Consider the following 22,544-nt stretch of genomic DNA (forward strand, 5'->3'; position numbering starts at 1 on the left):
TGCTCCAGCAGATCATAGATGGGGTAGATGTTGGGGAGGGCCAAGTCATAGCCCTGGTTCTGGGCCTGGGCAGCTTCAGGGTTGGTCCACCCACCAGGGGGAGAACTTTCCAAGTATCCTAGTTACAGCACTACTCAGCAGAACCCAGGAGCTCTATTTTAGTGTTAATCATGAAGTGGTCCTTTATGTCTAGCCATTGTTAAAGAATAATTTGTGAGTGTGCACATGCCGTGCACGCATGCATAGACGTCTACCTGTAGAAGTCAAAGGACAACTCTGGTGTTGGTCTCTCCTTCCACCTTTTATGTAGGTTGCAGGGATTAAAGGCTGTTTGTCAGGATTGTGTCACAAACACCTTTATCCATTCCTGCTGCACCATCCCCTGTTGCTTTGAGATAAGATCTCATGCACTATTTAGCTGAGGCTAGCCTTTAACTCCTGATCTACACGGCTCTACATCCCAAGTGCTGGCTGTACCAGTTCTAGCTCCTAAAAACTATATTAAGGAATACTTGGGTTGTATAACATATATATCTGTTATAGAGATGTCCCTGAGTAGTAGATATGGTCTCAATTACTTGTCTATAACACAAAAATCCTATCAAGTGAGTTCTGATTGTGTTATAAAACTAAAAGTCCATTCTCACAAGGAAAAAAATTCATAGGACAATGCAGGCTTTCCTTGTGGTCTTCTCCATAACTTTTGGGAGCCATCTAGTCTTCCCAAAGGGACAGTTGCCCTGAAAAATGCCCCTGGATTCTGAATTTGAAGCCCTGAAACACTTCACCTCCTTGTTCCCATGCTCATGTCAGTGTTTCTGTGGTCAGTGTGAGGTGCTGAGAAGCAGAGCCTTGTGGCTCTTGTGGTCCATTTGTCTCTGTTACCTTTCAAGAGAGGCATCCCATTTCCCTGGCTCACTTATAGGAGAGTGAATCATGTGCTCTTTATAAAAGCCAGTCTTCATTTAGTCAGACTGGGGAGATGAAGTAAGAACATCAGTGATCCTGGACCACTGCTGACTGTGCATCTTTGGTCACTGTTAGTGTCTGATGACTTCCTTTTCTTCTAATTGAAATCATTGTTGGGAGGATTTGTATCTTTTTAAGCATACTAATAATCATCTTTTTGATAGATGGCTTGTCCTGCTTTCCCCACATGTATTTGTAGACTCTATAAGCCTCGTTTGAAGGCTTCCTCCTTATGGATGTGGGCATCATCATTTGCCCAACTGTTCCTGAGTGAAGTGGTATGATCCAGTGGTAGGAACAAGTACGCAGTCGGCTGCCTAGATTGTTTCCCAGTTTGCCGTGTGAACAACAGTGTGAGCTTAGACAAGATATCTCTCCTATCTGCTCAGTTTCTTCCATAAGATGAGGTGATAACTAGTACCCACTTAGAGTGGAAGGACTGAAGAGTTAAGTGGTCACACATAGCAAGTGCTAAGTGTGGTGACATCTTTGCCATTATTACCCTCCTCCAGTTGTCCACTACTGTAAGGTAGTCTTCAGAAGACATTCTAAAACTTAGTTTATCTTCTGAGGTAGGAGTATCAGAATGCAATAACTGGAATAATGAGTAGAAATGTGTTTGGGGCAATAAAGTACCATGATCAAGGCAATTTATAAAAGAAAATCCTTAATTTGAGGCTCATGGTTCCAAAGAGTTAGAGTCCATGACCAGCATGGCAGACAGACAGGCATGGCCCTGGAGTAGCAGCTGAGAGCTTAACCATCTTCTCCACGAGACAGAGAGAGAAACTGGGAACTGTGTAGGCTTTTACAGTCTCAAACTTGTCCCCAGTAACACACCTCTAACAAGACCACACTTCCTAATCCTTCCCGAATATTTCTACCTATAGGGACCATTCTCATTCAAACCACTACATTCCCTAAAAGCCCTTCTGCTAGCCCATGTTTTTCTTCTTCCCATAGGAAGGTTTTGTTAGGATAAGATACTTTACTGCCAGTTGCTAACATAAAAAAAAAAAAAATTCAAGGGGCTGGAGAGATGGCTCAGAGGTTAAGAGCATTGCCTGCTCTTCCAAAGGTCCTGAGTTCAATTCCCAGCAACCACATGGTGGCTCACAACCATCTGTAATGGGGTCTGGTGCCCTCTTCTGGCCTGCAGGCATACACACAGACAGAATATTGTATACATAATAAATAAATAAATAAATAAATAAATAAATAAATAAATAAATAAATATTAAAAAAGAAAATTCACTGGGCAGTAGTGGTGCATGCCTTTAACCCCAGTACTTGGGCAGCAGAGGCGGGCTGAGATCTCCGAGTTTGAAGCCAGCCTGGTCTACAGATTGAGTTCCAGGATAGCCAGGGCTACACAGAGAAACCCTGTCTCAAAACAAAACAATTCTTCAATGAAATACAGACATATGATGTGTATGACTATATATATGTGTCACTTTTTTTGCACTGTAGGTCTACTGTTAAATTAAATCCAGATCCCAATGGGTGTGCTTTTAATAATCTTCTAAAACTACCTTAGTGCTTCCTTGTAGGCAGACAACAGTTGACCGTTCTTTTATACAAGTGTCCCTTGAAGCCAAGTGTTAGTAGTACATGTCTGTCATTCCAGCACTTGAGATTGTAGGCCAGTCTTGACTACATGGTGAGTAGAAGGCCAGCCTAGACTGCATAAGACCTTATCTCAAAAAAAAAAATGACAATAATTAGCCTTGAAAACAAGCACAGATCATTTAACTTGGGATTAGAGACATAAGAACCAGTTTTTGTAGATTACTGCCTGATATTACACTAAAATGGTAGCTGATACTATGGCAGCAAGTCAGTAGAATGTGGTCCCTTTTCTTTAGTCATTTTAAGAGAAACATGCTAGTTTAGAAAAGTGATGCCCAGGGAAAGTGTTTTGTAAGGACTCACTCTTTCAATGTCCTTCTTCTTTTACTTACAGTTTGTTGCCCAGACAAGGGAGATGGACCTCCAGTGTGGATGAGCTCAACTGGCTCCAAGTGAAAAATTTCTGCCAGTTAGAATCTGAAGAGGAGCAGGTTCAGATAGCCGTGACCACACACACAGTGAGTAGATGGCCATTAGCCTGGCTGGCGGTGTCTGGCAACAGTTTGTGAAAGAGTCAGTCTTTAAGAACAGCTGTATCAATAGACGTCTTTAAGTCTTACTGCCTTTATTACTGCGTATTTACTCATATCAGCCAGTTTCAGAACAGTATGTGTCCTTTTAAACTCCTAAGCCTAGAAGTGTACAGCTAGAATGTGGGGCTCGCCTTGGTGGCTCTTGGAATCCTCTTGATTTGATAAACACAAAGCGCTGTTGTCAAGGACTTTCTTTGCATTGTTTAAAGCACATATGTGTATGTGTAAATGCATATTTGTTATTTTTGGTTTTTGTGTTGCCAAGTTTTCATTTTTATCCTAAGTTACTCTATATATACACATTGTCCTACCTAAAACCAACTGCCCTTAGAAGGTATTCCTCCCGCTTCATTTGAAGACTATACTTCTAATTTTCTTAAAAATAATCTCAGGTTATTTATTTTTTTAACTTATTTTTTTATTTTGGTTTTTTGAGACAGGGTCTCTCTATGTAGTCCTAGCTGTCCTGGAACTTCCTATATAGACCAGGCTGGTGTCAGACTCACAGAGATCTACCTGTCTCTGTCTCATGAGTGTTGATATTAAGGGCATGTGCCACCATACCTGGGTAGGAAGCATATTTTTATATTGTTATTAGAATATTAATGATTTTTTCTATAGCAAAGTAAAAGAAACTAAGTTATTTTCTTTTATATCATTTTATAATCTCTTTAAAGTTTTTTCCTTTACATGCTTATTTGTAGGTACAGGCATGCATGTGGAGGTCAGAGAACAACCTGGAAGTTGGCTCTCTCTCTACTATGCAGCTTCCTAGGATCAAACTCAGGTCATAGGCTTGACAGCAGATACTATCCCCCTGGAGCCTTCCTGACAGCAGATACTATCCCCCTGGAGCCTTCTTGACAGCAGATACTATCCCCCTGGAGCCTTCTTGACAGCAGATACTATCCCCCTGGAGCCTTCCTGACAGCAGATACTATCCCCCTGGAGCCTTCTTGCCAACCCTTGACATTATAATCTCTAAAGGAGCATTATGCTTATTGATATTCTTAGAAGAACAATGTAGGATCAGTGCACACTAGTATCTGATCCTAAGTGGAAAGTCTTGGTGATATCCTTTGTCACATGAGTCTCTGCTGCTTGGCACCATGTGGGTTCTGGTGGAGGGTCAGGTACATGTTTTCTGACATCACTTTTACCTCTTAAGTTTCATCAGCATTCGATGCCCTAGGGGATATTGGCCTAAAGTGAGCTAAAAAGAAAAAAGAATCTAAAAGTAATTTAAGTACAAGCCATAGTCATTTTGGATTGCTGCTAATACATTTTTACACTGTGTTCTGGGGGCCCAGATCCGTGGTCCCTATTGTGAGGAATGGGCCTGTCCACTATTTTTATTTCTTGGCTTTTACAGGTAAGTGGTTGTCTGTTTATTGCTTTCCGGTGAGACCTGTTCCTTTCATTTCCCATGGTATCCTTTTGTTAACATCAGTTTGATGAAAACCTAACAGTTAGGATCTGTTCTGAGCTTTTGCTTTCAATCTTACAGAACAATGTCAGGGTTGGCTAAAAAAAGGTAGACAAAACAAATGTCAGATAATATTGCAAATGATCTCTGCATATACACATTGATAATCTTCATTTTCATCATTTTTATCTCCATCCATTCAACCTATGCACAGTCATTAATTTATTTCTCTATTTTAGGTGGTGTTTGATATTCGAATTAAAGCCATTAAGGAATTAAAATTAATGAAGGAACTAGGTAATCATTTCTGTTTGCTTTTTAGCTTAATTTAATTTTTTATTGAAAAATATTGAAGAGTACAAAAAAATAATGAAATCTCTCATACCTACCACCCAAAATGGACAAATGTTAATATTTTTTCATGTGTTTGTTTTTAATTGAAACATAAAAAATGTCCTGTGTCCTTCTCCCTTCCTCCCCCTTCCTTATACCTTTCTCCCATCTGATTCAAATGTATTCATAATGTTCTATATATTATACACTTAGGTCTACTTATATGTTTATATAAATTTTATAGTGAGAAGTCTACAAATTCACTGCTCATTTAGAGTTCAATTTTAATGGCTTCATTGAGATATAATTTAGATAGCATAAAATCCATTCATCTTGAGTATGTAATTCAGTGACAGTCATAAGTGTATGAATGTAGACGATCACAGTGCAGTTTTGGAACATCACTCCAGAAACATCCACAGGCACTTTGTGGACATCTCATATAAATGGAGCCACATGGTTCATAGACTTTTGTGTCTTACTTCTTGTTTAGCACACTAGTCTTTGAAGTCCGTCCATTATTCAGAATATTCCAACGGTTTGTCCCCTGTTGTAGTGATTGCCACTCCTCAGTTGTAAGGGTGGCCACATTTCATTAGCCTTTGGAGTAAATGCTGTTGTACACACTTGGACACTCATCTTCGTGTAGACATTTGCTTTCAAGGTTCCGGGATAGATTTACAACATTATAATACTGAGAGTCATCTGGCAAATTTATGTTTAGTTTTATTAGAAACTGCCATGCAGTCTCTGAAACATTTACCATTAGTAAATTAGTATTACTAATTTTCAAAGCAGTAGTGTGTCAGGGTTACAGTTTCTCAAAGTCTTTGCTAATGTTTGTGATTGTCCCTTTTCATTATCCATTTACTAAGTATAAATGGGTATCTCATTAAATGCAAGAATTCAAAATTAATATGTAGGAATCCATTGACCTTTATTTGTCAACAGCAGAAACAAAATGGATATCACAATCAAGAAAACTTTATTTATTTATTTTTAATTGATTTTTATTGAGCTCTATGTTTTTCTCTGCTTCTCCCCTCCCCTTCAACTCTTTCCCAAGGTCCCTATGCTCCCAATTTACTCAGGAGATCTTGTCTTTTTCTATTTCCCATGTAGATTAGATCTGTGTATGTCTCTCTTAGGGTCCTCATTGTTGTCTAGGTTCTCTGGGGTTGTCATTTATGGGCTGATTTTCTTTGCTTTATGTTTAAAAAGCACTTATGAGTGAGTACATGTGATAATTGTCTTTCTGGGTCTGGGTTACCTCACTCAAAATGATGGAAAACTGTATTTATTCGGGTTTTGTTTTAAATAGGGTCTCCCTATATAACTCAGGATGGCCTGGAACTCAAAATCTCGTATGTAGCCAGCCCCCTAGGTGTTAGAATTACAAGTGCTTGCCCTGATGTGCTTACCAAAAAACAATAATAATAGCATAAAATATCAAAAATATCTTTGGAAAAATATATGCAGAATCTATATTGTGGGAACTAGAAAACATGTGGAAAGGAACTAAAGAACAACACATGAGTAAATGGAGCAGGGTGCCATGCTCACAAATCAAAAGACACCATATCGTTAGGAGCTTATCTCCCTAGAGTCAGTGTGTTCCCACTCAGCATCATTAGTAGTTTCAGTTTTTAGAAGGTATTTTCATGAAAATATAAAGAATTGAAAGTAACCAGGTGTGTTGGCGTTCAAAAGAGTTCCACAGTAGCCCAGAAATGGACTATAACAAAGGTTTATTTATCTGGGGATAAACTCACAGAAAGAGTAGCAATCCGCAGTCCTCTGCATGTGCTGGGAATTGGAACCAAACCCAGCAGCCAAGAGACCCACACATGCTTTTCGTCTGTATTTATAGTTCATGAGACCATGCCCAAAGTGGGCAGATATCTTAAAGGCTATTGGCTGAAGGAGTTCCCACAGCACAGGCGTGATTAGTCTCAGCACTTGGGAGACAGAGGCTGATGGATCTCTGTGAGTGCATGGTCAACCTGGCCTAAATATAACAAGTTCTAAACCAGTCAGGGCTTCATGGTGGTACACTGTCTCAAAAACTGCAACAACAGCAAAAGCCCTAAAGTAGCCATAACAGCGTTGAGGAAGTGCTATAGTGTATGGCCTCAAGACTTACTCTTCATCATGTCTGTTGGTATCTGGAAAGATGCATAGAACATATTGATGTGTGTAACCCACTTTTATGTACAATGGACAAAGAATAGTTTTTGTGCCTTTAAGGCTGAGTTTTGAGAAGAAACCAGTGTACTATACACAAATTATGAATCATTTGGCTTCTATATGAGCAAAAAGAACTTCTTTTTTACCCTCCATCTTATAAAATATTAACCTGAAATCAATATAGAACCAAATGATAAAACTAAAAAGAATAAAATTTCTTGGAGAAAACATGCAAGAAAATCTTGGTGACTTTACTATATGGAAAGGATTTTTTTTTTAAGCACACTCAAACCATAAGGAAAAAAAAAGACAGAAAAAAATGTAAATTATCCAAAGTAGCCATGACAAGTTCTCTTCAAAGGACATTTGAAAAAGCAAGCTATGAACTAGGAGAAAAACTTATAAAACATGTGTTTAGTCTTGATACAGAGTTTACAGAAAGTACTTGTAACCCAATCAGAAGACATCCCAGCCCTATTTGGGGAGACCTGCCTGTGAGGGAAGGATATTGTCAGTAGCCACTAGAGGGAAGTCATGGCACCTGTACATAGGTAAACATCCAATTCCAGTGAAACCAATGGTGGAGTTCCTGTGTGCAGGGATATAAAGTGCTGTATTCTCTTTGGAAAACTGAAGATTTGTTTTTTGTTTGGTTGGTTTTGTTTGCTTGTTTTTTATAAATGCAAACATTTACTTACCAATTCTATTTCTAGATATTCCCTGGAGAAAAGGTAAAACATAGGACCTTATAAAAACATAAATGAGAATGGTGGTGGCACACGCTTTTAATCCCAGAACTCTGGAGGCAGAGGCAGGAGCAGGGACAGGGAGATCTCTAAGTTTGAGGCTAGCACGGTCTACAGAGTGAGTTCCAGAACAGCCAGGGGCTGCACAGAGAAAGAAACTCTAACTTAAAAAAAAAAGACAATATCATAACCCTAAACTAGAAACAATCCACATCTGTGAGTAAGCAAACTACTGCAGCTAGTCAGGGACACTGTTGTCTGCAGAACACCACTCACCGCACACAGCCTGAAAGGAGATCTACACAAGCAAATATGAACTATGTTTCTAAATAGGCGGTGTTTTAGAAACCCAGAATTTAAGCTATAGTCACAGAAGCAGATGTGGGGGCTGACTGCAGAGTAGCATGGGGGAATTTGAGGATAACACAGCTGGGTGTGAGTGTGTATATGTTTATCAAGCTCTTTGGGTTGTGCTCCTAGACTAGATATATGTTAGTGTAAGTAAAAATACATCATAAGAGGGCTGGAGAGATGGCTCAGTAGTTAAGAGCATTGCCTGCGCTTCCAAAGGACCCGAGTTCGATTCCCAGCAACCACATGGTGGCTCACAACCATCTGTAAAAGAGGTCTGGCGCCCTCTTCTGGCCTTCAGGCATACACACAGACAGAAAATTGTATACATAATAAATAAATAAATATTTTAAAAAAATACATCATAAGATTTATCAAAGGCATGTGGTTTATTAAAGAATACTGGCTCAATACTGTGCCCAGTAACTGACTTCCTCATCTTGACACATTTTCTCCCTCCACTTCATGTCTCCTGCAGCGAGGGATCCTCTCCACTTTATGAGCTGGACCCTGCTCTCTGTCAAAGCTCCTCTGCTTTTCCCTACCCTAAAGCTATCTCTGTGGCACCTACAGTCAGGGCCTGCCTACCTGTGACCCCATTTGTCATTACTCTGTTTATTCACAGCAAACTGTGCAGACTGCTTTGTGAGTCCCTTGCACAATCTCTCGTCTACCTGGAGACTCCACGCTTTGATCTCTGAACTTTCTTGCCTTTTCACTCTTATCTTCTAACTTGAGCTGTTCATTCATTCTTAGCTTAAACATTTTCTTCTCTTTCTGATCTTGCAGCCTCAGTCTTTGCTTCACCCATAGCACCCTGTAGTCTGCCAACTGCCTTTTATTTGTGCCATGCCATCCACCTCTCCCATTAGATGAGGCTCTGTGAGGGCAGAGTCCATGCTGTCGGGCTTACCTCTGTAGCATAGCTTCTAGCCTAGTGCCCTGGCACAAAATACACAGAAAATACTTGAGTAAAAATGAAAGCTGGTTTTCTTTGTTTGTAACTGAGATGAGGGCTTGTCTTGATATGTTGCCCTGCTTCAACCTTGTTTTTCTGGGCTTAAGCAACCCTCCTGCAGTAGGCCAAGTTGCTGACATGCAGTATCATACCCAGCCGGGACTGAAACAAATGATTTTGAAAATAGAGTATTTAAAAACTACTTTTTAAATTAGGAAAGTACTTTTATCTACTTCTTTATCAAGAAATTTGTACTTAGCCAGGCGGTGGTGGCGCACGCCTTTAATCCCAGCACTCGGGAGGCAGAGACCAGTGGATCTCTGTGAGTTCGAGGCCAGCCTGGTCTACAAGAGCTAGTTCCAGGACAGGCTTCAAAGCCACAGAGAAAAACCAAAAAAAAAAAAAAAATTGTACTTAAAATGTATTCCAGCTTCATAACAGCATAGTATACAAGATAGAAATCGGGAGTCTCAGGAAGAAAATGTGTTTTCACTCTAAGAAAGTTAGACCATTTTAAGCCTGTGCCATTCTTGCCCATTCAGAAGTCTTGGCAGGCCTTCCTTCTAAGTTCACTCCTTGCTTTGTAAGAATTCATTTTAGACCGAAAAGCTTAGTCTTTCCTCAGGATCAGGAGTCTGCATCCTCAGCAATGCATGCTGGCCTCATCCATTTGCTAGGGATATTTGAAATGGAGGTGCTCTGCTTTGCACACTTGCAGTTTGCTTGAATGTCAGTTAAATTGTTCAGATTTCAATGTCTTTGGCTAAAGCATAACCAGTTACTACTCTGCGTGTGCAAATGAGACCAGTCACACCCCTCCTTTCAAGTCCAGGGGTGATTGGCTAGTGCATGTCTCATTCGTTTCTGCACACACACAGTAAAGTGATAGTTCCGTTACCTCTTCTCCCAACTATTAGCTTATCTGACATCATATAAGAATTGATCATGAAAGAAAGCACCCCAAGAAACTGAAGTCACCATATAGAAGCAGCTGCTGTCCACAGGAATGGTGACAGCTGTCACTAAAGGCTCCAGACATGCAGCAATGGAACTTATGAAAGTAAACTTAGTGACCTATGTGAGGATGGTAGTTGTGACAAAAAGTGCAAAAATATCCCAGAGGAAATGATATTGGAGAAAGACTTCACATTGAAAGAGCTCTCAGAGCTATTTCCTGACATTAAACAGAAATAATCCTAGGAGCTGAGCTCAACTCTGAAGTCCGAGCATTTGCCAAGGAGCAGGAAAACTGCTCCTGCCCCACCACCAGCTGCCCCCGAGAGGACAGCAGCTCTTGTCCACATTCTGGGCCTGTTTTCCGGGTTTTGTTTTGGAGACAAGGTCTCGCTCTGTAGCCCTGGCGGGCCTGGAATTCACTATGTAGAATAGGCTGGCTTCAGGTTTTCAGCAGTTGTTCCTCCTGCCTCTTTCTCCAAAATTCTTATAGTAGGGTGTGTACCACCACACCCTGCTTTAGATCAGTGCATTCTGCAGGGCAGAAATGCTTAGCCGTGTCTAGTGTTATAAAACAAAAAAGAAACAAATTTCACTTTGTTTCTTTTCCTAATATATATATTAGAATTAAAAACCTTAGAATTTTAATGTTGGGGGAAAACATGCTAAAGTCATTGGCTAGTTGTAATTTTCTCACTGAACCATTTATTTAGTATTTATATAGTCCTGTATGACTGCGAAGGCTAACCACATATGAGGCTTTTTTTTGGGGGGGGGGGTTGGAGAGATCTGTTTTGTTTTGTTTTGTTTTGAGACAGCATCTCATTGTGTAACCAAAGCTGGCCTTGAATTCATGACCCTTCTTCCTTGACCTCCTGAGTGAACACTGAGATTACAGACATATTATAAAGCCACTATATTCATCCAAAGTTTCGCTTTTTGAGGACCGGGGGTTAGCCTATTGTACTTCTTGTAATTAATGTAGTAAAACATTGCTTTAGAGCTCTTTGTTTAGTAGTTAACCACCTTTTTTTCATTCGCAGCTGAGAACAGCTGTTTGAGGCCCATTGATAGAAACGGGAAGCTTCTTTGTCCAGGTAAATCTTGGCAGCTTTCAAAGACCAGCAAGTTGTCATGCAGAACACGTGTGACAGTAAACAATGGTGTCGATACCTCACATTCCTAAGTTATCTTTGGGAAACCGACTTATGGACATATTCCCATCCAGATATCATATCCATTACAGAAAGCCTTACACCGTTTCTGTTTTCCTAAGTAAAAACTCTTTCAGATGTCCCAGTCCTTGGTGTAGTCACAGTATAATCTAAGGATCTTCATTACTTGACGTCTTAATCTTTGCTCGTTTATTCCATTGTGATACCAGTTTTGATTAGAGTCTTTGCTTCTCACTTTTCTGACCCATCTTGTCGTCAGACCTGATTCAGTCTTAGACGGATCTAATGACTGGTGGTGCTCAATTGTCACAGCTTTAAATGCGGATGAAGCCAGTCCATTGTGCAGATTTTTTAATGCCTATAAACAAGTCTTTGGCCAAGTTATGTTAAGTATAAATCATGTTTCTTAATATTGTGGTCCAAGATAATAAGAGTGCTGTAGAAATGTGGAAATTAGACATAACTACTGTACATGTGATGCTTTCACATGAAGCACAACTCACCTTTTTCTCCCAATATTCTATTCTTTAGAGTGTGTATAAAAATCTAATAATGGTGTGGGGGTGCTGGATAGAACCAAGGGCCTTCCATGGGATAAGTACAGACTCTTCTACTGAGCTACAGCCCAGCCTTGATCCTCTTGGCAGCCTTGACCCTCTTGGCTTTTTAAAGAAAATAATGTTATTTTGCTAAGAGAAATAGGAATTCAAAATAGTCACTTGGTTATCAATTTTCCTCATAGTACCAGATGCTTGTACTTTGGAGGAAGCAGAGGTGAAAATGGGGAGTTCCTTGGGACTGTGTCTGGGAAAAGCACCGACTTCCTCTCAGGTACAGTAAATAAAGCTCAGCAGAAGAGAGTCTGCCCTTGCTCGAAAGTTACATTTAATGCTCCAGGAATGTTGTTTTTCTGTAAAAAGTTACTTTAAATTTCCTTAAATTTTTATATTATTAGACTACATATATATTTTCCTTTTGAAACAAAAAAATACTATTCCAAAGCATATTTCTGAGGTTGAGGGGGACTGTGTAAGGTTGAGTGGCCACCAGTTTGAGCAAGTATATGTTATAAATACTGGGCTTAAGGGAGTTTTGCAGGAATGTGATAGTTGTGTACCAGCTTCCCTCACCCTCATCCTCTTCAACATCCCACAAAGTGGACCCCTTGCCAGAAACTGCCTAGATCAGGAATTACCATTGCTCCATTACTACCTGAATCAAGGCAGTGGACTTTGATCTTGTTCCCTGTGACTCCTGGATCCATCTTATGACTTTCCCAACCACTGCCCTTCAGTCTGCATTCCTTGGAATGCTAGCAGGCATGACAGTGACAAGTGAGGTAGATTAAAATGGTGGGGACATTTGTTAGGAGTCCACTGCTCATGAGTAGCATTTATTTTTGCTTTCAGAACCTGCATGCTTTTACAGCGTTGTGGTAAACCCAGGACCTTAAGAATGCTAGGCAAGCACTGTTCTCCCACCACTGAGATTTTTATTGATGCTCCGTGGACATTTGGCTTTACTTTTTTGGAAATAAATAATAGACTTGTAGAATATCTCTCTTCATGGGAAATTATTGTCTCACTTCTGTCTTGCTCATAGCTGTTCCTGTTTTTTGCTCTGGGGACTGACATTCATCCCGGGGCAGAAATGGAAGTCATAGTAGAAGAAACGCTCTCAGTGAAAGATGTGAGTAATGACTGTGGGCTTGGAGGTCATGGTATCCTGTGCCAGGTTCTGGAAGTCATGAGCTGAGCGCTTACACAGTATACTTCCGGGATTTGTTTGTACTCGTTAGAGGCGATTCAGAAGACTGGTGAACCAGCTGGGACTTTAAATAAGATTGTTACTGTCACTTTTTACTTTTCTGATTATCGATAATACTATAGACATTTGAGCTATGCAGACAGGGTGGCACACACCTGCAATCCCAGCACTTAGGAGGTGGAAGAAGCATCTTCATCTACATAGGAGTTCAAGCCTGCGTGACAGAAAACCCTGTTTCAAAACAGCAAGAAATGGATTTAAAAGAAAAATACTAAAATCCTTTACTGTCTCCTAACCCACTACTATTAACATTTTGATACATTTTCTACTTAAAATACATTAAAAAATCACACAGCAGGGTTGAGTGTTTTTATATGTTTATGTGTGTTGAAAAAACAAATGAATAATTGTATTGGTTTTATTAAGAATAAAGATTTTCAGTAAGCCTACACTCCTATGTTTGAACTAGAAAAGTCTGAGCGGACCGCATCTGTTTTCTGTTAAAACATATATTTCTTGTTTCATTCCCATCACAGTTTACAATCCCTGAGCATCTTGGCCTCAGCAAGAAGCCCCAGCATTCAGGGGATAGCTGCTAGACCTAGCTACTTGGTTCTAGAAGGAAGAACCAGAACATTCTGGAGTAAGGGCTGGTTCTCGTGTAGGTCAGGAAGCTCTATGACAAGCTGCAGCATGTCTTCACAAAAGACAGTGGAGCTGCTGTAGAGCCTGAGGTTCGCTTGTCAGAGTGGGACAGTTGAACTTCAGGGAGAATAACTAAAGTTCTATAGAAGGAAACTTATAAAAATTGAGAAAGGTGTTTGAAGAGGAAAAAAATTAAACAAGGCGTACTCTAATCCAGACACTCAGGAGGCTGAAGCAGAAGTATTGCAAGTCTGAGGCAGCCTGAGCTACATAGTGAGGGCCAGGCTAGGCAGGGTTACACTGCAAGAACCTACTACCTATATAGATACATGGAGTCCACATGCTCACATAATGCAGGCTCTACAAGAAAATAACTGGTGCCTGGCCTGTAGTAGAATGCTAGGGACCAAAAAGATCAGACATGTGTTCCACTTTCCTTCTTAAACTGGAACTCGAGTCGCTGACAATGCAAAGATCAGACATGTGTTCCACTTTCCTTCTTAAACTGGAACTCGAGTCGCTGACAATGCGAAGCTGCATTTCGCTTCTCTTTCTCTTAGGTAATGTCACCCAAACTTTGATCTTTTGAATAAATTTGGTTTAGGAGTGTTTTTCCTTAGGAAGTTGGGTGTTATTAATTATGCTTTTGTTTTCTTTAATCTTCAGCAAGTGTCTGATGTTTTACATTGTGCTGTGAGATCATGGCCTCTGTAGTTCTTTCCTGTGAGTTTGTGTGGAATTTCCTAGGTGTTAGTTCAGGCTGATCTCCCTTGGATTCCTAAGTGGTTGTGTACCCAAAACTTGGTCATGTGTACCCTGTCTGTCCTTTTAAGAAGTCAGTGAATTCAATGTCTGGTTTGGTCTGCATTGCTGGTTACTTGACCCTTAGTGGCTAGAATTACAAGTGCACACCACCTAATAGGCCTAGTGTTGTGAACAGAACTCTAAAGTCCTGGTTGCAAGTGGCAGAAACTATTTTTCCATCTGGATTGGCCTTAACTCCTAGAGGAGAGCTAACTTGCAAATCACTGAAATTCTGTGTTTTTATCCAAGAACAACAAAGTATAGAATCAGACTTTGAGTCCTGGGCTCAGAATCCAGGTTTCTCCTCATACTATGTATATCAGAAACAGAAAACTAACGTTGAAGGTAATTATTTCTTTTTTACAGTGTTTAAAGATAATGCTGGAGAAGTCAGGTCAGCAAGGTGAGTGATTTCTCTGATAATATAATCTTATCCGTATACTCTAAAACAGTTGTCTAAAAGCTTCATGATGAATTCTCAAGCTTCCTTCCTTCTGTGGGAGCTGTAAAAACATATTTTACAGAGTGTGAGGAAAAAGTAATAGCTTAAATTTTGTTAGTACATAACAAATTCTCCTGGTTCTTATTCGCATACTAAAAGTAGTGGCAGATTAATGCTAAGTGAAGATGATTAACATTAGGTTGAGCAAAGCTGAAGGAGAGAGAAAGCTAAGGTTTCTACCACCGGGACTGTCCAGGCAGGTCTTTTACTGATGTTTTTAAAAATCACAGTAATTCAGAATTTAATTGTACCGTGTTTATTTCAATATTTTGTGTTACAAATTAGAAAATATAATACAAATGAAGAAAATAGTAAGTAGAAGAAAATTGAAAGTATCAGTAAGCTTGGCAGGTATCCTACTGCTCTTTGGAGTGCTCTCCTGGCCTCAGGCTTCTCTGTAGGCAGAAGTCCTGGCTGTCTTGGGAGGGAAGTTAATCTACTCTCAATGCAAGGCATTCCTGCCCTGGATGGGCAGTACGTTGTTTATCCTCAGCAGCAGTGCTACAGCATAAGGAGCTCTACCGAGTCTCCAGTTTGGCATGAGGAAGCTTCAAAGAGGCTTCAAAAAGCTAGAAGATAATTCCCAGACATTCATTGGGGAGCATTTCTCTGTTTTGAGAACCCAGCTTCTTGTCATTGTGCAGTGCAGTGAAGAGATGGTGTTTGCTTGTAACTCATTAGTGAATTTTTTTCCCCCCGAGACAGGGTTTTTCCATATAGCCCTGGCTGTCCTGGAACTCAGAGCTCCACCTGCCTCTACCTCCCGAATGCTGGAATTAGAAGCATGTGCCACCATTGCCAAGCTCATTAATGGTTTTTTTTAAAAGATATTTAGATTAATTTTTTAAATTAGTTTAAGGGCCCAGGGTGCCGCCCCATCTCTATATTCCCAGCATTTGAAGGCAGAAGCAGGAAGATCAAAACTTATAAGCCCCTGGGCACCATAGCACACGCCTTTAACCCCAGTACTGGGAAGCATAGGCAGGTGGATCTCTGTGAGTTTCAGGCCAGCAAGGGTATGTAGAGAGTCCCTGCCTCAAAAAGAAAACAAAACTTCTAGGCAACATTGCAAAACCTTGTCTCAAAGCAAGACCTGATGATGCATCTCAGTGGTAGAGTTCTTCCCTAGCATGTTCAAAGCCCTTGATTTGATCCCCTACCCTCCTGCCCCTTCCCACCCTAAAAAGAGGAAAGGAAGAAGGAAGTTAGTTGACAAATCTTAACTGTGGTTAAAGCAGAGCTAATAGCTAACCAGGTTCTTACAAAAAAAAGGGGGGGGGGTATGTGGAGAGTCAAACATGGGCTCTTATTTACCTTCAAGTGACTATTCCTTTGCCTGTTCAGTATATTTACTTATCAATATTACTATTATTTTATTTTTTAAAGATTTATTTATTTATTATGCAGTGTTCTGCCTGCATATATGCCTGCAGGCCAGAAGAGGGCACCAGATCTCATTACAGATGGTTGTGAGCCACCATGTGGGTGCTCAGAATTGAACTCAGGACCTTTGGGAGAGCAGCTAGTGCTCTTAATTGCTGAGCCATCTCTCCAGCCCCATTGCTATTCTTTTAATAACCAGGGTTTTTGACTTCCCCCATTCAATATTTTCCCCACAGAAAATAAATAATTTTTTAAAAAGAAACTGTCATTTCACTAGTGTAACTAGTCTACTGGAAAAGAGAATGCAGGTCAAAGTATGTTTAACATTTGTAAATACCCACATCCACTTCTTCAACATGCCTTTCAGGAAGTACTGTTTTCATTAGATTAACTGCTAAGTAGATGGGGATAACTTCCTGTACACCTTAGAAAATTCCCATGTGCAACAGCAGAATCAGATTCAACTTCTCCAGGATTTCAGAAGAGATTCTATAGTAAGGGAGGCACTGATATGATGTAGCCTACATGTGTGCATTAAGTTGCAAAGGTACAAAGTAAACACTGTAGCTCAGCAGCAAGCACTCTATACCAAGTGTTCTTTTTAGTTCACTTTGTGCCCAACTGTGCAGTGTGGGTGGACCCAGAGCTTGCACTTGGCAGCTAAGTATCACTCCTGGGCTACATTCCCAGGAAGTACGTAGTTTTGACTTACAAGTTCTTGCTGGGAGAAAAGCAAACTGAAGTTAAAGAAACAACTTACTATTTTTCATATTGTGGAAGACATAATTTTCAATACAAATGATCCTGTTACTGGATGAGGCCACACTGCTGCCTGTTTTCTCTAGAAGGATATTCCTGCACACCCTTCTTAAAGCTTCTCTAGAATTCTACTCTTGGTGCTAATTCCCTCCTAGGAGAGATGTGGCACTTGCGGAAAATGGATTGGTGCTATGAAGCTGGGGAGCCTTTATGTGAAGAGGTAAGATCCTTTCTCTGCATTTTAAAAAATACTTTATTTCTATATTGCCTATGTGATGGGGGCTGGGACATGCCGTATGTACTAGAGCAGGCTATAGAAGCCAAAGGACAACTCTCACTCCATCTTCATGTGGGGTCTAAGTTTACCTGGCTTTAGCGGCAGCTCCTTTACCACACGGAGCTGAGCCAGCCCATCATTTTCTAATTTTGCTCTTAAAAAATGGTTAGGTTTATTTCATATTTCATACACAATTCCCTCTTTTATTCTTTAGAATACAAAAAAGAGTCCATGAATGTGTCTGTCTATGTTCACTTTTTCCAACTGGTTTTGTGATAAATGACAAGTCTGGGCTAAGCAGAAGCATTTCTGACATGAGTGATAAATCCCTCTGATGGACAGGAATGCCTAAAGAGTAGTTCGCAGAAAGCAAAGAGCTTCAGAGAGCAAATGGCATGTGGATGTAGCAAAGCCTTTGAAGACACTCAGAAATTCCATCTCCCAAAATACTTTAATTTCATACTTTCTCTGTAAATGCCCCTACCAGCCAGTTACATGGTCCAGCAGCAGGAAGGATTATGTCTACATATTTGAAATCCAATTAGTCCATTTGTTGGTCTTAAATTGCATCAGACCTCCTCAACCACATTCTTATCTTAGCAGGTGGCCAAATGAAGCTCTGTGACATCTTAGATAGCTGTGGTCAGTGCTATCCCTCTGCCAGCCTTCCTTCTGTCTTGTGGTTGGCACAGTCCCTCTGCATGCCTTCCCACTGTCTAGGAATCAGCAGTAGTTTTACAGTAAAAAATTTTTAAGCAAGCATATTGGGGCTTCCTCTGGGGCACCCTTTACCAGTTTGTAAAGTCCACTGAACCTGCTCTTGAGTCTTGGAGGAGTTGGATGACAGAAGAAGCAGGCCTCAGAGAATCCTGAGGTTTAAAATTAGGTAGTCTCTTCACTTTACTATTGTTGTTTTTCCAGACAGTGTATTACTACCTACCCCAGTCTGGCCTCAAGCTTCCATCTTCCTGTCTCTGCCCCCCAAGTGCTGGGATCGCAGGCATTTACCATCATGCCTGGATATTTTCTTCATAATCAGTTCCCAAGTCTGTATCAAATAGTTTATCTCAAAGCAAATGCATTGCCTCAAAACAGCCCCCTTCCAAGCTGTACGATCTCTTCTCCGTCCTTGTCTTCATACTGTCTCTCGTTTTCTCAGATTTAGTCCTGGCCTTCAAAGCCTGCTGGCCTTTTTACTCTCTCCTTGCCCCCTTTCACCACCAGACTGCCACCTGAAGCTTTTCTTTCCTCTTAACTAAATTACTTCAACAGTTTCCCTGGCCCAGCAGGTATTCCCTACCGCATCATACACAGTGAGCAAACCATCTTTGAGGCTCTGTTTCTGTCTCACACCTCAGGCAATGTCCACTCCTATATGTCACTCCAGCTGCTTGTCACTTGGTGCTGTCCACTCCTTCCCATCTCTCAGCTCTTAACCCAAATAGGCCACTGTTGTCAGCCCTGACTTTGCCTTTGTTCTTTTTTTTTTTTTCATAAAAAACTTCTTCCTCTTATTTCCTCTAGTTTTCCAAATCCAACCCTTTCCCACAATCACTTATAGTTCACATTCCACAAATCGTTCTCTTTCCTCAGATCTTTCATGGTCCTTCTGGTTCATACCCACAGTTTATAGTCCGTTTTATCTTTGTCCTCAGTGTCTGCTCCACTGTTTACCTCTGAGTAGGTGATAGAAGCATGACACTTTAAAAGATCCAGTGGTCTCTTTGTCCCTTTCAGAAGTTGTTAAGTGACAAAAAGAATCTCTATGTTCCCAGGATGCAACACTGAAGGAGCTCATGATATGTTCTGGGGATACTTTACTTCTAACTGAAGGAAAACTTCCTCCTCCGGTAAGATATTGTTTCTAAATAGCATTTTGTAAGCAGTGGTTACTGTTTTCTGATTACTATAATGATGGGGAAATGAGGAAATATAGGCTGTCATAAAGACATAGACAACTTTGCCAAAATCTTACCAATCAGTCTGATTTCCTTCTTAACCTCTAAATAAAATGAAAGTAGCTACGTGTAAAATAAAATGTCCAAATTCCAATACAGATAAATGACATTTATTTATTAGAAAATGCAGACAGCATAGAAAGCTGAGTCAGATGATAAATAAAGCTTGGAAGTGGAAAGCAGGAGTCACACCCATGTCTTTGCCCCATTTTCCTGTGTATTCTTCTAAGAAGAACGTACTGTGACCAAGCATTATGGTCCAGAGAGGGTGAACCAGGAGGACAGTGAGATCCTGTCTCAAAAGAAGAAGAAAAAGGAGAGGAGGGGAAAGGGGAGTTCAAGGCGTGCATATTTATAAGCTATGAGTTAACGAGGGTGTGCGTCCTTTGCGCTGTCCACGGAAGCAGCACATCTTTTCATTATTTTAAACTCATGCGCTTAACCATGTCTTGAGGATCACATATCAGACCTGCTTTTTTCTCTTTCATAATTTCATAGAGTCTGATTTACTTTGCACAGTGATCTTTAAAGTTAATGTTTGAATAGATATATTATATAAAATTCCAAATACCTAAAATATTGGGCCAGGAAATATTGGAAGGTTTCCTCTTACCCACCCTCACCATCGCGGTCCTCCATGTAGGCATCCAATTTTTTCTGTAGACTCCAGAGGTTACATTTTGGTGCATGTACATTCAAGTATGTGTTCTATATGTATACGGTATACATGTACATGCATGTGTATATTTTTTCATTTACACAAATGATTATATGTTATATACCATATTTTGTATGTAGCCCATGCCAACTTTGAATTCATGGCAGTCTTTTGTTTCAGCTTCCCAAGTGGTGGGATTACAGGCATGAACCCTCTTGCCTGACTTTTACCTAGTTTTTTCATTTGAATTTCACTCTAAGTATGTGTTGTAGCAATCATATGAAGTTTCTCATTCTGTCAGTAACTACATGGTAGTCCACTGTGGAGGTACTTATATTGTGTGTGCTGGGGATAGAAGGGAGGCCCTTGCCTATGCTAGCTAGTCTCTCACTCTGCCACTGAACTACATCCCTAGACCTGTAATTTATTTAGCCAGTCTCTTCTCAGAAAACACTGTAGAAATGTACATGTGAGGGCTGGAGAGATGGCTCAGCACCAGCATGTACTGCTTTTCCAAAGGACCCAAGTTCGGTCCCCGGTACAAAAGCAGGCAGCTCACAACTGCCTATAGCTCTCTGGAGGTAAGAGTGCAGACTCAATCTGTTTTGTTTTGTTTTGTTTTGTTTTGTTTTGTTTTGTTTTTTTCGAGACAGGGTTTCTCTGTGGTTTTGGAGCCTGTCCTGGAACTAGCTCTTGTAGACCAGGCTGGTCTCGAACTCACAGAGATCCTGCCTGCCTCTGCCTCCCAAGTGCTGAGATTAAAGGCGTGCGCCACCACCGCCCGGCCAGACTCAATCTTAAAACACTGTTCTTCAGGGTTTCTTGAAGGTACCCATCTGGTGGTACCAGCCTGCAAGGCTGTCAGGACACTGCGAGAGTTGGGACCACTCCAATTGTGCCTCTTCTCAAGACAGCAGCTGGGGAGCTGTTCCCACCCAAGGTAAGAACAGTGCTGTAGAACCAACTGCGGGACTCACATCCAAAATGCCAGTACCTCAACAGTTAGAGCACCTGTTGCTCTTCCAAAGGACCTGAATTCAGTTCCCAACACCCACATGGTGGCTCACAACCATCTGTAACTCCTCTCCAGAGCATCTGATATCCTTTTCTTCCTTCCTCAGACCTGCATGCACATGGTGCACAGACAGCTTGTAGGCAAAACACCCATACACATAAAATACACACACATATATGTATGTGTACATGTGTGTACATATATATAATGTATATATACTTTTAAATATATGTATTTGGGGGACATTAAGAGCCACTAGTAAGCTGGTAGTGGTAGAATGCACTTCTCCCACTTCTAATGAAACTGAAGCAGGAAGATTAAGAGCTCAAGGCCAAAAACCTTACCAAAACCCATTTAGAAAGAGAACTTCCTCATTTAATTATGTAGAATCAACCTGCAGTTTCTCAATATGTGTTAGTAGGGTACTCCACAGTAAGCGAAGAAATATGAAAAAATGAAATTTATGCCTTGGCAATGCTGAAGCATGGGCAGCCCATATGTGGCAATTCTATTGAACTTGTCCATATTGGGTTTTATGGTCTAAGTTGATGAGAACAACTGACCAGGTCTCTTCCTCCAAAGAAATATAATTAATAAAATTAAAATAAAAATGAGTGTGGATATCCTGAACTTAAATTTTAGTTACTAGAGTTTACATGGTTTTCCATGAAAGAATATTTGACATGTTCCCCCATAATATCTTTTGTGTGTTGACATGTTCCCCTATCTTAGTGTGTGTGTGTGTGTGTGTGTGTGTGTGTGTGCGTGTGTGTATGCGTGTGTGTTCGTTCTTGGGGCATATATGGAGTTGTAGGACACCTTTGTGGAGCTGGTTCCCTCTTTCTACTTTTCATGGATTTAGGAACTTGACTCAGGTCACCAGTCTTTCATCTGTTGTGCCGCGTCACTGGCCACCATGTTTATGGTTTTTTGAGACAGGATCTTGCTGTGTATCCCTTACTGGCCCAGACAATAGATCAGAGTGACCCAGATATCAGTGATCTTTCTATGCCTGCCTCCAAATACCGCATTTGTGTGCTCACCACCCAGGCACTGTCTTTTGATTTGCTGCACAGATCCTCTTGTTAAGATTTGCTCATTCCATGAATATTTACTGAGATTTTACTGTATAGAGTCTGCCACATCAGACACTGGTAGACTAAAACCATGACTGCCTGCCTCCTTTTGAAAATCCTGCTCTTAAATATAGGGAAATACACAGAAAAATTAAAAGTTCAGTTAAGTGTTCTGAGAAAGAAAAAGAGCATAGCGAATCTGACCAGCAGTCTTCTGTGAGGCAGGGAGGGATGGGGGAAGCAGCCACAGGGAGATAGCATAAAGTGTAAGCCATCACACTCCCTGGCTGCTGAATGGCTAACAGTAAAGTCATGAGCAGATACAAAGGGCTCGGGTCAGAGGTTCAGACAATGCTCTGGTGAGCCTGTTTTCAGTCTGAGAACATGGCAGAGAAACATGAAGTAAGGTTAGGTTCTTCCCAAACATTCATCTCTGTCC

General features: G+C 40.7%; 1 protein-coding gene across 3 annotated transcripts in view; it reads left to right on the top strand.

Annotated features, from left to right (window-relative positions):
• Usp40 (ubiquitin specific peptidase 40) overlaps positions 1-22,544 on the top strand; it is an 86,840-nt gene that overhangs the window by 55,071 nt on the left and 9,225 nt on the right. For all 3 annotated transcript variants that reach the window (XR_005974163.1, XM_041650133.1, XM_041650134.1), the window contains exons 17-25: positions 2,933-3,056; positions 4,797-4,854; positions 11,130-11,183; positions 12,004-12,092; positions 12,864-12,950; positions 14,844-14,880; positions 17,277-17,341; positions 19,174-19,248; positions 20,831-20,954. Coding sequence is in view for 2 of the 3 variants with exons in the window: in XM_041650133.1 (XP_041506067.1) it covers positions 2,933-3,056; positions 4,797-4,854; positions 11,130-11,183; positions 12,004-12,092; positions 12,864-12,950; positions 14,844-14,880; positions 17,277-17,341; positions 19,174-19,248; positions 20,831-20,954 (713 nt within the window). In the remaining variant the exon portion in view is untranslated. The remainder of the gene's footprint in view (positions 1-2,932; positions 3,057-4,796; positions 4,855-11,129; positions 11,184-12,003; positions 12,093-12,863; positions 12,951-14,843; positions 14,881-17,276; positions 17,342-19,173; positions 19,249-20,830; positions 20,955-22,544) is intronic.

The sequence above is a fragment of the Microtus oregoni genome, unplaced genomic scaffold (genome assembly GCF_018167655.1).
Source record: "Microtus oregoni isolate MIOR12 unplaced genomic scaffold, Mior012 000004F_ref0000308, whole genome shotgun sequence".
Classification (NCBI taxonomy): Eukaryota; Metazoa; Chordata; class Mammalia; order Rodentia; family Cricetidae; genus Microtus; species Microtus oregoni.